At 39.0% G+C, this 14,611-nt stretch overlaps 1 protein-coding gene across 1 annotated transcript in view; it reads right to left on the bottom strand.

Moving 5' to 3' along the window:
• The window catches only part of SEMA3D (semaphorin 3D), a 147,442-nt gene that overhangs the window by 37,768 nt on the left and 95,063 nt on the right, over positions 1-14,611 (bottom strand). Inside the window, 3 exon segments of the mRNA XM_069801680.1 lie at positions 2,136-2,280; positions 3,625-3,694; positions 4,110-4,224. Coding sequence (XP_069657781.1) covers positions 2,136-2,280; positions 3,625-3,694; positions 4,110-4,224 — 330 coding nt within the window.

Below are 14,611 nucleotides of genomic sequence, written 5' to 3'. Positions count from 1 at the left end.
TTGCCTTTGAGCACTGCACTGCACTGCTTTTTCAGATCCCAGTCGAAATCTGTTCATAGCCAGAGGTTTGGCACAGCCCATTATAAGATGAGAGCATGGCATGGATCTACTTATTTCGATACCGTATATTAAACTACTGAGCCTGAAGCATGTTGCAGTCACTAAGACAAAAGATAAATAACTATTCAGCAATAAATTTACCTTATCTACATAGCAAATATTATAGATATCTTTCTTCTGAGGGCTTTCTTCGGTAAAATCCACTTTACTTCTCGGTCCTTGGTCAGACAAACTCCTACAGAAAACCACTGAGTATGGAGGTCATAAGGATTTTTATAAGACCTTTTTCCCACAGCTGTTATCAGGTGCTTAAAGGAAGCAATTGGAGAGTTAAGGGGTGGCTTATGGAAAATATCCATTTATTTTTAAACTTTCCAACTTTTAAAATACTTGCAAGCATGGCTATTCAAATCAGTGATAAAGATCAGCATTGACATGCTTCAGCATGACATGTTTCCTTCCTTGCGAGTCCCAGCTCAACCATGTGATGGCTAATACACTCAAAAATGCAATGAGCTTATGATCCATCTATCTGTGCAGAGTGTTCATCCTTATGGGGCACTCTGAGTTTTTCAAAAGAGTTATTTTAATCTCTTTATATGCCATGGGACCAGCTATTGTTCTCACTGGCACCATTTTTGTACTTAAAACTAAATGCATCTGCACTTCTTGACCAGTAATGGAGTTGCGCATACTTTAAAAAAAAATATATAAAAAATTAAATGTAATCTTCTTTTCTGGGGCACTGTATATTCTGCATGAGAGAAAGATGCGTAAGCCTACAGTGCCCAAATTGTCTAAATTAGGAGCGCATTTGCTCTAGCAGCGCAGATCCTAGGCAAGCCAAATCGATCTCTAGAGGTGCCCTAGTCTTTTTAGAGAGCGGTGCCCTCTGCCACGTGCCTGCGGTTGAGAGGAGGGAATCAGAGCTCAGGGCCTGACCTGCTGAAGCCTGGGACCACCGAGTGCAGCAAACAGCAGGGGCTTGGATGATGCAGTTGGGTCCATTGGAAGGATGAAGAAGAAAACGCAGAGACACGAGGAAATGTGTGAAAACAAGAGCTAAATAAGCTAGATAATGCGGCTTGAAGCAAAGGTTACACCAGTGCTGATATCAGAGAAATCGTGCAGAAACACCCAGGTGGTTTCTAGGCAAGGTGCCAGCAGCAGCCCAACCTCAGTAACTCAGTGTTTGGCTGGATTTATGCAGCTGCCTAGTACTAGCTCACTGAATACCTGACCACGATAATGTAAAGCCATCCTGGATAATATCTGTCTTACACTTAAATCATTGCTCTTTTACATTCTACGTATGAAGAGTTGCTCCAAGTTGTGATGACTGTAAAAAAGCAGACGCATTTTTTGGAAATACCGTTTTCTTCCTCAGCTGTAATGTAGGTCCATGCTTTTCCAAATTTAATACCAAGACAGGAGTGGGGGAAGAAGTCTTTAATAACTCTTTCAAAATTTTCCTCTTTGTTTTGGCCTGATTATTACATCTGAAGTCTGAGAATTTGGGATTTAGAAGTGCTTCCAGATATTAAACTTCTCTTTTCTTCCAATCACTTATCTTTCATCACATAAAATCTCCAGCAGCTAACTCCTTATTTTACTTCAAAACATAACACATGCACAAACACACAGAATCAATGACCATATCTCAAGGAACAGGATTTTAACAGACACAAAGATATCAGAAATACAAGACTTCAAATAAAATACCTCATCATAACTTAATACTCCATAAAGAAATGCCTTTGGCTTTTTATGAAGTGTTGATGCCTTAGAGGTGATCCCAACAGATAGAAATACAGCTGTACAGTAGGAGACCACAATATGAGAGACAATCAGGAAATAGACAGTCTGGACACAATGTTATCTCAGAGACATGGAAAAATGTATATTTATATACCTACAGGGTAGGTAGAAGTCTGAGCTGTCAACAGAAGGGAAAGGGTTGAGAGGATAATTTGAAACATCCTGAGTGGAAAATATAAATTACCAATCCGGGGAGGGGTGTGAGGTATGATCGCTTTTGAGTAAAAATAGAAGTATGTAATTAAGGAGACACTTACTGTACCAGGTCTGGGATATGGGATGCGACCTTCATATTGCACCCACCGATGATCCACACTCTCTTTGTGAGCATAAGGGCCATTGAAAACAGCTCTGATATCTGCCATGCTGTACACGCAAACCGCAGAGCCCTTGAAGACAGAGCTGAAAAAGAAGATGGATTGATATGGATATTGCAAACACCGCTTCAGTGCATGCCTCATCCAGTGAATTAACTAATTCCACAGAGTCTAATGGGGTTTGGATCAGTCCTACACCTAAGAACTGATATAAGTGGTGCTAAATAACAGACGATGTGTACAGGTCTGATAACTACAGATATTTAATGTCACTGTCATTACTGGTCAAAGCTTTGCTTGGTGAAACCTGGACTTAGCCTTTGGGACCACTCGATAGACCACCGTTTTTTCCTAGTGACTGACAGCTTCCAGCTATCATTTAGTAGCTACTTTGATTAGAATTTTCTGCAAACGAAGGACATTCCTTTACATTGTGTTCACATCTGGAAGTCCGTATATTAGTGATATTACAGATGATGTGCCTGAGAATTACAAGTTGCACTGGACAGAAAATAGAAAGGAATAGAAATAAATATTTATTTCTTTTCATGTGTCTTTTTCCTTTTTTTAACATACTTTTCTAAAAAAACCCCAAACAGTTCAGTTTTCCAAAGAACACCATGCCAGGCTTTTGAGTGGCAGGCACCTTAGTTACTTCAGATACCATTTCATTCATTGTGCAATGTTTCATTCAATTTTAAATATTTTATGTAGTTATATATTCTATGGAGCCACTGTGTGGCTGCTTCTGAGTTAAAGAGTGCCTTGGCAATTCTTCATTGCACTCATACTCTTCAGCATTTGGCTATTCCTTATTATTTACACTTAATTCAAAGGTTCCAGAGACAAAAGAAAGAATTATTTATTTCCTTTCTGACAATTCTAGATAGAGCACCTCACTATTGCAGCTGAGAGGTTCATTAATTAGTTATTCTATCCCCCTGAGATAAAGACAGGTTATTCTTTCATCAACTCCTCTCAATAAAAACACTGAAATATCACTTTAGAGCACAGTAGGTTTTGATCCTAAGAAACAGCTGATGTCAAGTTGTTGCTTACAGAAATAATGCTTCACGACAATGATTTGCCTTAAATAGTAACTATTGGTTGCTCAATAAATATGATTGAAATTTGCAAATTCAACTAGATGAGGTTGAAATAAACTAGCACGCTTTTGATTGTTAAATTTTCATTATTTTTTACAATCATTCTCAAAAGGCAGGCACACAAAAGTTTAGGGACATAATTTATTATTTCCATTTCTGAAAATATTGTCCTTAGTGACTACAGCCCCAATACTGCAAACCTTATTCAAGCAGTCTCTCACTGCTCTCAGGAACTGGGATCTGGTAATAGAAGGGTTTAATAAAAGGCCTGAGCAAGATCTTCAGCATTTGTTTCCACAGGCAAACGTGATCCTAATGCATACCTTGTTGTAGTGAATACTCCATATACAAGTGGGTTTCTCTCGTCTCTTGTAGAAAGTAAGAATATATCTTCTGCAATGGGAAAAATGCTTTTTTTTAATTAAACAGCCACTGAATATTTCTGCATTTACCATTTATAATTTGGAGATTTGTAAATATATAATAAAACTTTATTTTTGTCTGAATTTTAATTTCTGCCATGTGAATTTCTGCTAATATTCTTAAGTTTTTCCATTTGCAGATAGTTTGTTTTTTATACAGAATCAGATTTTCACTTTCCCGCTTTTGGAGGGAAAGGGAAAAAAACATATTTCTGATCAGAGTAATTCCAGTTAAAATCAGGGACTTCTGATAACAGTCACAGATATTACCGGCACTGTTTGCAAGAGGAGTAAAATCAGAACAAGACAAAGTGCTTCTACAAACAACAAAAAAACCCCAAGCAATACTGGTGTTAAAATAGACCACTAAAGATAAATCAACTTACGCAGCTCATCAAAATGTGTGTCTGCTCCTTCAGGACCAGGTATCGAACACACAAGCCTGGCTTTCAGAAAAGTAGTCCATTTGTTTATTAGGCTCCTTTGACCTCCCATATCATTCTAATAAAAATATAATTAAAAGACTTAAGTATTAAACAAATAAGAAGAGTTTCAACATATTATATTCGATGGTAGCACAGTATTGACTGTGCTTCTTCAGTCTGATTCCACAGTTTGATCTTACCATAACAACCACAGTGTCTTTTTTTTGCCTTTTTTTTTTTTCCTAAAAGCTTTTATAAGTAGCTCCAGTAGTCATTTCTCAGCTCAGAGAGTGGGCAACTCAAATTTCCTAATTATACCCAAATCTGTTTGCAAAGTTCTCTCACCAGCTCTACAGCTGGAATGCTGCGAAAACATATGTCTCTATCATGTGATTTCTTGTTCCCTGTGATGCTAATTTTTGCAAACAGTTGCTCTTCAAGAATTCTTTACAAACCTAATAATAATACAGAACATTTTGAATAGATTTCTCAAAAAAGAAAAACTATACTGGGCTGTTTATTTTGTGTCCATAGTACAAAGATACACGCATTCCAGGGAAAACCAGTCATATTATTTTAATAATAATTGTTATGGAATATCAGCCTATCCCCCACAAAAGGGATTTTTTTTTTCCAGTTATTTTACTATGGGTTTCCAAGATATGAGCATACTTGCCAAATTTCCTTTAGTCACTGGAGATAGAAAAAAATCTATAAAGGGTCACTCAAAATTTGAATTACCCTTCTGAAGGGTAGGTGTCCTTCTACTGACTCGGATCAGTAGAGGGGTGTGGTGAGAGTGGATCTTAGAAGAAAGTTTTAAATTTTAAGAAGCTGGAAGTAGGAGTTTGCTTAGAAGTTTACCTCCTTCCATTCAGTACATGAAAAATCTAATGAATGACATTTATCTGCCTCCTTTGGCCCTGAATAACAGATCTATTGAGGTTCCGCAATGTTATTTAGGCCCCAATTTTTTTCATACTGAAAACTGTAAGGGCAATGATATTGCAGCAGGAACCGAGAATTCAAACACTTAAGAGAAATGTTTTCAACAACAGTAGTATCCCAGCTATGGGTTCTGAATTACCCCATGAAGGTGCCTACTTCTTTTCATTTATAAACTCAAGCTTAGGGGATCTGGGCTGTAAACTTAAGCACCACAAATTTAGTCATTAATATTATCCTCTATGGATTCATTAGGAGAAATCACTTTTTTGTTAATTGGCTTTGCAACTCTGAAGTATAGAACCAGCCATTAGGAAACACTGGGTGGTGGAAATTACGTGGTATTTCCATAGATTGTTTTTAGCTCTTCAGGGCTGTATCATAAATATTACAGACATTCAGAAAGATGGTTTTAAGTGCTGCAATTCACTTCACAAGGAGTAACACTTCTCTGGTAATGCACTCTAACCATTTTCCCATTTCACGTACTTGCTACTTCTAAATAGGTTAGCTCAGTTGGAAATGATTCCTGTTAATCTATCGCCTTTGGAACTCCGGTTCTTACAATAATTGCTACCTCCTCTCTTGATTTCCTGAGGTCCTGCCAAGCCTGAAGCTTTGCATCTAGCCAACAGATTTATTACAAAGGTGTCAAAATTAGCAGCCTGAAGCCAATAGGAAAAAGAAGCTCTGCATGTGTGTGTTCTGTTCAAAGGCACAGCAGATAAACTTTGTGGTGTAATTAAAACCAAACAATTACAAAGATGCAACAAAGAATCTTAAAAAGCAAGAAGCGTTAAGCTTTTCCTTCCTCTGGCAATTCGGATTAGCTAAGCAATTCTCACGTTGCAGGGCTTCTACTTTGATTTCTGGTGGATGCGGTGCAGCATCACAGGAGGTGAGATGTCTCTAGCTGCCTGGCTAGGATCAGAAAGCGGGGAGGAAGCAAGATGTGATGGGACTGGAATGGAAAAATCACCCTTGTCTAGCTCCTGCTCCTGTCATCACAGGCGTTCAGCTTCTGCAAGACATGGGAAAATACGTACTTGTGTTTTACCACTCTTGCATCGTGATCCAACACAGCATTTTCACAAATGCTTATTTTAAATATATCAGTAGTTCCACTGAGTTCCTGAAGAGTAGTGTGAACCAAATACTGTGCTCAAAGGAAGCAGTCTTAGCAAGGGCTATGTGCTTTAAAGTATAAGATTCCACTGGATTTAAGATGTATCCATATTTCCTCACTCTCAAGCCAGGACACGATGTTAACCATGTTACTTGAATTTAAGAGGCATTAGAACAGACATTCACTAGGTGTGCCTTACATATCCAAAAGTTGCCAATAACACTGTACAGTTTATAAAGGAGCAAGGGGAATTCAACAACCAGCCAGCACTCCATGATCTACCAAGTCCTTCTGATGCCAGAGAGTGACAAATTTACGGTGCAGAAATGGAGAGACTGAAAAGACCTTTCACTGGTTTACACAGTTGCACATATAATATGCTGACATATCCTCCAACATGCTTCTTCCTACTGCCATGGCTGAATGAAACAAAATGTACATTTTGTTAGAAGGATGTTTTCGTTTGTGTTTTTGGGGGGTTTCGGGGCGGGGGGGTTGGTTAGCAGCCATATAGTACTCTTCAATTCTTTATGTCATCCCTTAATAATAATGTTTTTGCTTTCCTTATAAGTGTCTGGGATTCACTGACTGAGAAAGTGCAGGAATTGACAAAGGCCATGGCGATTTTACCTACAGGTAGAATTAGCTCAACTCTGGCCAAGGAGGTTCAAAAACTATTAATAATACAGGCATACCTTTCCTCCTGGACTCTCAAGTAGTAGTAGTCTTATTAAGATCTGGAAATCTCAATTTTTTGCAGAAAGTGCACTCCTTCCTTCCTAACACTAATTTCTGGTGCATATCAGGTCAGTTTCTGACATGTCTTGAGGTTTCAGGTGCTGGAGAACGTGCAATTATTTTTCTTTCCTTCAGACCATGTTGGCATGAACTCATTAGCTTTGCATCATATCTGCCTGCTCTGTTGCAGATTCCTTGGACCATCATAGTTCATGATTATTGGCCTCTAAGAGGCTGGACAAAGGACATATTGGCCCAAAATCTTTTTGAGACTGGACTGCTACAGAAAGAAGACAGTCTCTTCTGTGGAAAAGATTATTTAATAATGTGTCTGCGATGAATCGCTGACATGCTCACATGCTGTGAGCTGGATGTAGAGCATGACGTTAATATAATAAGATGTACAGCCTGGGCAGTCAGTGGATTAGAAAAAATGGATGGAAGAGAGAAGATCACCAAAGCAAAGGCCAGTCAGCACATAGGTGAACAGAAATAAGAATTCAACACAAAGTTACAGAATTCTAAAACCGCTGGACTGATTTACACCAAGCAATGATTTGTCCCAACCCTGCTGGAAGTGTGTGGTAAACTGGATGCACTGAAGTGATTTTGGGCGAGAGATACTGGTACTGAAGACAAAGAACAGTAAATATTTCAGGTAGGTGAGATAAGAAGACAAGATAAATTTAACTGCTGAGAGAAGGGGAAGGCAGCATGAGCAAGCCTTTCATTCCAAAAATATGGCTAATCCACTTGTAACAGATGAGCAGCCACGAGTATCTGAAATTTTATCTCCCAAAATATCACTTCTAAGCACACTGGATTAGCAGCATTTACTATAAACTCCATTACAGTACAGATGAAGGCACTTAGGACTGCATATTTCTTTCTGAATATAAATAAAGGTTTAATTAGCACTTACTGCTTTGTAATCTCACAAGCTGTAATAGATACCAACACTTCCGCCTGAAATACCTTCTTTTTAACAGAAAGAAGTGCCTGTAAAACCTTGGTTACTTGTGTTTGCCCGAGTTAGAGATTTAGATAATTGCCACCTAGAAGGTGGGCAGTTCAATCTGTCACCTGTTGAGGAAATATTACCAAAAAATATCACAAAGATTTAAACAGAGAAATTATCTAGATAAATGGGGGAGTAATCCAATATAATTTTAATAAATCAGGCAGACTTTTGTTCTACACAAATCCTAAAATTTCAACCTTTTTCGATGAACTGGTTCTAAAAAATAATTTGTTGGAGTAAGAAATCAGGTTTCTACCAAACTACATTAAGAATTCAGATATCTGATGTACAACTTCCGTGAGTGCAGGTAAGTGTATGGCTTTCTGACGTGCAGGAAGAACGCTGTTTAAATGCCACAATGTAAAATCTGTGAGATAAATTAAGGTCATATCATATGCCTTGCTTGGAAGACGTCCATGGAAATCTCAGTTTTCTGATCTGCAATTTATGTATAACAGCAAAACAACAGGTTTTTCAAACCCTTTAGTTAAAGATAAGTTTATCATGAAAATAAAATCCATTAGAAAAAATATTGCTCTATGAAAAAATTATTTAAAAATCAATTTATATTAAAGACTTTGTTGTATCTATTTTCTATTCTATCATAGCTTATATATTATATAAATGTAGCTTCACTAAAATGCACATTTTTGAATCCAGTAGGCAGGAAAACAGATGGCAACAAAGCTAAAGAACATCTGCATCTTTGGGGTTTAAAATGTCTTATTTGTTTGTAAGTAACAGTGACAAATTGAACATTAGAACAAAAAGTGCAGTTTTCTGAAAATCAATCAACATCAAAGATGTCAAACACTGTGATTCATAAAACTTTAAAGACAGTAATTATCTTGAACAGCCTCTTAAAAAAAAAAAAAAAGAAAAAGGACAATGAGTGGAATTTCTAGAAGCAGGTTATTAATTAGAGCCAGTGGCAAGATGTGCAGAAGGACCATCCAAAGTGAATTCCTGGCCTGAATAAAAAGAAATGCTGGAGAACAGAGAGAAAAAGTGCTGAAACTGCAAAAGGCCCTGGAGCCCTTCTCCTGTGTGAAGCCCAGCTACATTACAAGGCCACCAGCAACAAATGGCATCCCCTGCAGCAAAGCCTTATATTACAGAAAAAAAACCCCAACCCTTTCTAGCAGACTTTATAAATGGAGAAAGAGCCAACAATCTTCTTCGGACTTCTGTCTTCAGATTAGTAATTCTTTTTTAAATTATTTCATTTTATTTTGCATATTCTTGCCCTACCCACCTCTGTTAGGTACTGACCTAACACAGGAAAGTAAGATTTCCTCCTTTAGGAATTCAGGTTCAAAATTTCTTGTCCAAACCATACTGATGTAAGATGAAAGATTCCTCCCATGATTTCATCAGGCTGTGGGTCAGATCCAAAAACATCAAGCAACACATGAAGTGAGACTTGAGAGAGGATAAAAATACACTTGCAATGTAAACAAGAGAAAGGAGGCACATGCCATTTTAGATCTGTGACTGCTCTGCTATGGATACCTTGAGTAAACTTGGGAAAGTCAGTTCACTTTAGATCTGTGACTGCTCTGCTATGGATACCTTGAGTAAACCTGGGAAAGTCAGTTCACCTCTGTGCCTGCAGTCCCCATCTGACAGCGAGTGGTGACTCTGTCTAGTAATTCTGCTGGTCTTGTGAGATTACAGAACCTTTCGTGGGGAAAGTTTCTTATTATAGGATTGCATATTGCTTCATATAGGACAGCACCAACCCCTCTGGACACTGCAGATATTGCTAGTGTATAATACTTCTGCTGCTTGAACCAGTTGATCCAAAGATGAGGATTTGAGTGGGACTCAGCCCCACGTACTACATGCTTACTCACAGCGACATGCTTTATCAAGTCTAACCTGGCAGAATGATGCAATTCTTCAGCCTACAGACTGTGCCTTGCAAGGTCTCCACCACTGCAGTAGCATTTGCAGACAATCAGACAACAGGACTAAAGGTGCAAACACGCACAGCCCCCTGGTCGCAGAGCTGCACATCACCTCAACAAGAATGCCTGGAATAAACTCAGCCCTCCTGATTTCCAGGGTGATGCATCAGCCTGGTACCTCTACAGTGCTCCTCAGACCATCAGAGTGCAGGCTGCATGCCCTTTATCTTCTCCAAAAGTATAATCAGAAGTTCCTCTAGATTTGTGTGGCTTGGACATTAAGCTTTTCCATAGGCAAACCTGTTTTCAGAGAATTATTCTACGATAATTTTTCACATCTTTCTTGAGAGCTCAATACCATCACAACTTGAAACAGAAAACTCATAGTCTAGAGCACAGAAGTGCAAAACCCCAGACTGCTTTTTGGCCCCTGGGACTTGTAATTTCTGAACACTTTCTGAAATCATCATCTGTCACAGGCCAGAACCTCATGCACAGCTTGTCCTGGCTTCCTGCTTATTTTCCTCATCATGAGACAGAGGCATCGTGTCAGGCACTAAAGGGTCCTCACCATTAGCGCAGTATATTTATTGATCTCATAACCTGTCACTGCTCTGTACTGGCTGGCTTCATTCCCTTAGTGTAAACCACACTGCTTGTTGCAAAAGGAATTGGAGAGGTTAAATAGTATCTTCCACAGACTAAGATTATAAGGCTGTGGACCAAATCATTCATTGAGCTCTGTGCACGTCCAAAGTTGATTGCACAACCAGGGTCAAATATAGATCTCAAAACCAAAACAAACAGAAAAGCTAAATATTTGACTCAACCCATGCCCTTGCCTATCTAGACAGCCGGATTAGGCAAGAAGGGCACACATATCTGTAGTCATCAGCATGCAGGAGTGCCGTGGCTACTGTCGAGCCCGTTTTTGGCTTCCTCAGCTGAAATGAGTAAATGCCCAGCAGGACTGAACCACAGAAGCCTTTGGCATGAAACCAGAATGAAGTTCAAGTAGCTGAATGTATGGCAGGATCACCCAGTGTCATTGGAAATCCGACATGAGACCTATGGGTGAGGATGCCACTTTGGGCATTCACATATTTCTAGGCATGAAGACAATGGGAAAGAGGGTCTTTATCGCAACCATAGCAAAAACTACAAGACTGTAGGCCACATTTGCTGTGGAAAAGCCCTCTGTCTGAACTATGAGTGAGAGAAACAGTGTTTTAGCTTTGAGTTCCTGCTCCTCAAGCAGATTTGTTGTTATTTCATTCAGAATGGCAGTGTACCCACATTAAGCATGCATAACTGTTTGGTTCACTACAGAAAATGTTGATTTCTATTTTGAAAAGTATTTAAACATCACACCTAGAGGTTTCTACTGAATTATCTTTGAATGGGATCCAAACTGGAAAATCTAACTATACAGCAAAGAAAAATTCTGGACTGTTACTAAGCATACCACGAAAAAAAACAAAAGCCAGAAACTAACAGGCTCAGCTAAAGACAGGGAGATGATAACAGCAAGTCTGAATGTGGTTTGGGACAAATGAAATAGTAAAATTAAGCACCATTTTACCACAAGGCCATTCAGCAGTCCTGCTAAGATTACCTCCAAAGGGTTTGCTAGTATTAAGAACATTCCCCCAAACTGTTCAAAGGCTGCCACAAAGTAGATGTTCTCTACCATATCCATCATTAGGCTGTTCACTCCAATTTCAATGGAAATTTGAAGTGAGAAAAGGGTGATGGCTGAACTAATAAAATATGTTAAGGAATTCCGAGGAAAACCTACCTTAAATTTTGAGTAATCTGTTAATGGTTTATTCCAGTGTGTTTGATTTGCCTTTACCTGTGTCTCATCTAAACTTTCATATATACTTAATATAAATTATATGATATAAATACATAAAAAGTATATAAACAGACAGAGAAAAAAACCCAAAGAACAAAACCTTCAGGTTATGAAATGTAGCATTCCTGATCATGAAGCTACAGGCAAGTCAAGTGACTAGATGGATCATGCAATGAATGTCAAATAGGAGATCAGTATTTACATGGTTTGAATGCATTGAGAGCACTGTGAAACCGAAGCAGTGTGAGATGCAGCGGTGGGATAGGCTGTTTTTTTTCTGAACAAATAGGCCTGAATTTGCCATTCAGAATCTCACATTCTTAAGTCAGAATGCCTTGAATTTCACATTCCCGGGACCCAGTAGGGCACAGCTCCCTTTAGAGTCGGTGGAAAATATGTGCTTCAAAGAGTGATTTGGGTTAAAGGTGGAAGGAGTCTTCCTCTGAAAAATAGTCATCTGCCTTTATTGATTGAAGTGAATGCCTGATAATTACTTTCCTTGCTTAGATACATAGAAGTGCCTGAAGTCACTAGTGTGGGACAGTACAACCACAGTATTGACAATACAGGTTGAGAGTTAGGTAAGCATGAGACCAAAATGCAAAGGTAGATCAACGTCTTACAGAGTCCTTTAGAATTTAGCATCCTGAAACATCTGCAAAGCCTGAACTGTAAACTGTGGTACATTTTCATATTAAATGTACTGATATGAAAAACCCCAGGAAGCTAATTTTGTCACATCAGAAAATTTCCAAAATCACAAAGTCATTATTTGCTACTCTTAGAGATATTTGAACATCTGAATGAAAGCATTCTGAAGTCAGGGACTTTGGGTTAGTCATAGGAACTCCACTCCAACTTACTCTGCAGGCTTCCCACTTCCAAGCCAGTGGATTACTGACAGCGTCTTCTGCAATGAGTCTCTCTGGCAGCTAGGATGATTTCCAGAGTTTGCTTCAGAGGTTGTGCAGCTGCATTTCCATAATCCAGTTTTTAAAGCTCTATCTTGACACTGCAATTTCTTTTTCATTTTCCCTGAGGCTCAGTAAATTTCAGTCACACCTCTTTATATATAAGCATAACTTACATATTTTTGCTTCATCTGCAAATCATGATTTCCCCCCTCAAAAACCCCACCAATTGTGTTGTTGAAACACACCCATGAGGGACAAAAATATACAAAACTTCCTATACTCAGGCCTGCACCCTTGCCAATAAGGAAAGCTGGACCAAAAGACCTGACAAAGCCTGATGTTATATCTCTTAATTCATCACAGTTAGAAGCAGATACTACATGGAACTGGCCTGTCTCCAACACATCAGCCCTTAAAATGAAATCATCTTGATGAGCATCTGCTTTTCTACATAATTTGAAAACTTTCAAATGCCACATTATATTCAAGTATCAAATTTGGAAGTCCAAGATGAATTGGCTGCTGAAAGACCCACCGCTGCAAAGATGCTCAACGGGCAAATGAGGGCCACGGTTTTTCTAGGGATGACATTTTTTTAAGTGGTTTTAATCATTATGATTCAGAAATTAAAAAAAGAAAAAAAAAGGAAAAAAAAAACAACAAAAAAAACCATTAGGCATGGTTAGCATTGTGGCTAGGCAATATTATGGTGACAAAGAAAGTATGTAAGCATGTAATAAGCAGTAAGTTAAATCTCGTCTGGAATGAGTTGCCTCCAGAACTGGAAGCAGGATAGCTGCATGATCATGGCTCTGAGCCCAGACTAATTAGCCCTGCTGAGAACATGTTAACATGGCTATTTCGCTTCCGGGACCCAGGCTAATACGGCTGAATGGTAAAGCATTACACTACGCGGACAACTCAAATGGTTTTGGAGATAGATCAATTATCTACACAGTGATGCATTACACAATATAGAAATACAAAGAATGTTAATGACCCAGTTACCCCTAGTCACATTAACGGCATGGCTAGACTGTTTCCAGGACAAGAAAAACACCTCCTAAGTTTTACACACAAGCAGCCCCACGGCAGAGCCCACCGGAGACCCTGGACTCCGAGTGGCGGAGGAATAGCTCCCTCCTGCCATTCTGGGAATACAAATTGCCTTAAAGCACCAGACGGGAGGCAAGGTCATAGCCTTGAACTCTGCTCATGTTCATGGCTTTGGAAATAAATCACATCACCCAAAGGTGGAATGCAGGGTGTGTCCTGGGCTCTCGACTCAGGAGCTCTTAAAATGATTACATTCCAGTGTGTTTAGAAAGCACAGTTTAACCAAGAGGGCTGTGCCTAATTGCTATATCCTCATCCCCAGGTACAGCATGGTATATATGAGGGTGGAATGGCATACCAAAAAAAAAAAGACAAAGAGCTCACTTGTTCCCACTAGAACAAAGGCCGCTTCTGGATACAGCACACTTTAGGAAATATGGGAAAACTTCAGGGGCCAAAGTCCGATTTCCTGGCAGTTGAGGTCTTGGAAATCAGTCTCTAAGACTGCAGGCCGTAACTTTTGCAATACATCACCAAAACTGTTAAAGAGAAGCTTGTAACACAGCAAATGCAAACCGCTTTAATAATAAACAGGATTTTCATACTGCAGCAGCGAGACTACTGCTTTTGGCTAATTTCCACTCCATTCCAATAGAATGAGTTTGTAACTATGAGAAAATGTGTTTCTATATAGAAAACAAATAAACAAAAACCCCAACAACCTTCCTCCCTCTCCAACATCTTTCTGTGGACTCCTGTAAGTTAGGATTTCTATTTCTCAATTTATTTGAGTGGGGAAAATAGGAGGGAAACCTAGGTCTTTTCTAGGGCTATATTTGTGCGTATGTGAGGCTGTCCTGAAATAGAATTAACAATTCCGTCATCATTTTGTGGT

Source organism: Haliaeetus albicilla, chromosome 14 (assembly GCF_947461875.1).
Source record: "Haliaeetus albicilla chromosome 14, bHalAlb1.1, whole genome shotgun sequence".
In the NCBI taxonomy this organism is placed as follows: domain Eukaryota; kingdom Metazoa; phylum Chordata; class Aves; order Accipitriformes; family Accipitridae; genus Haliaeetus; species Haliaeetus albicilla.
Note: the sequence above shows the minus strand (reverse complement) of the source record. Positions and strands in the feature narration are given on the sequence as shown.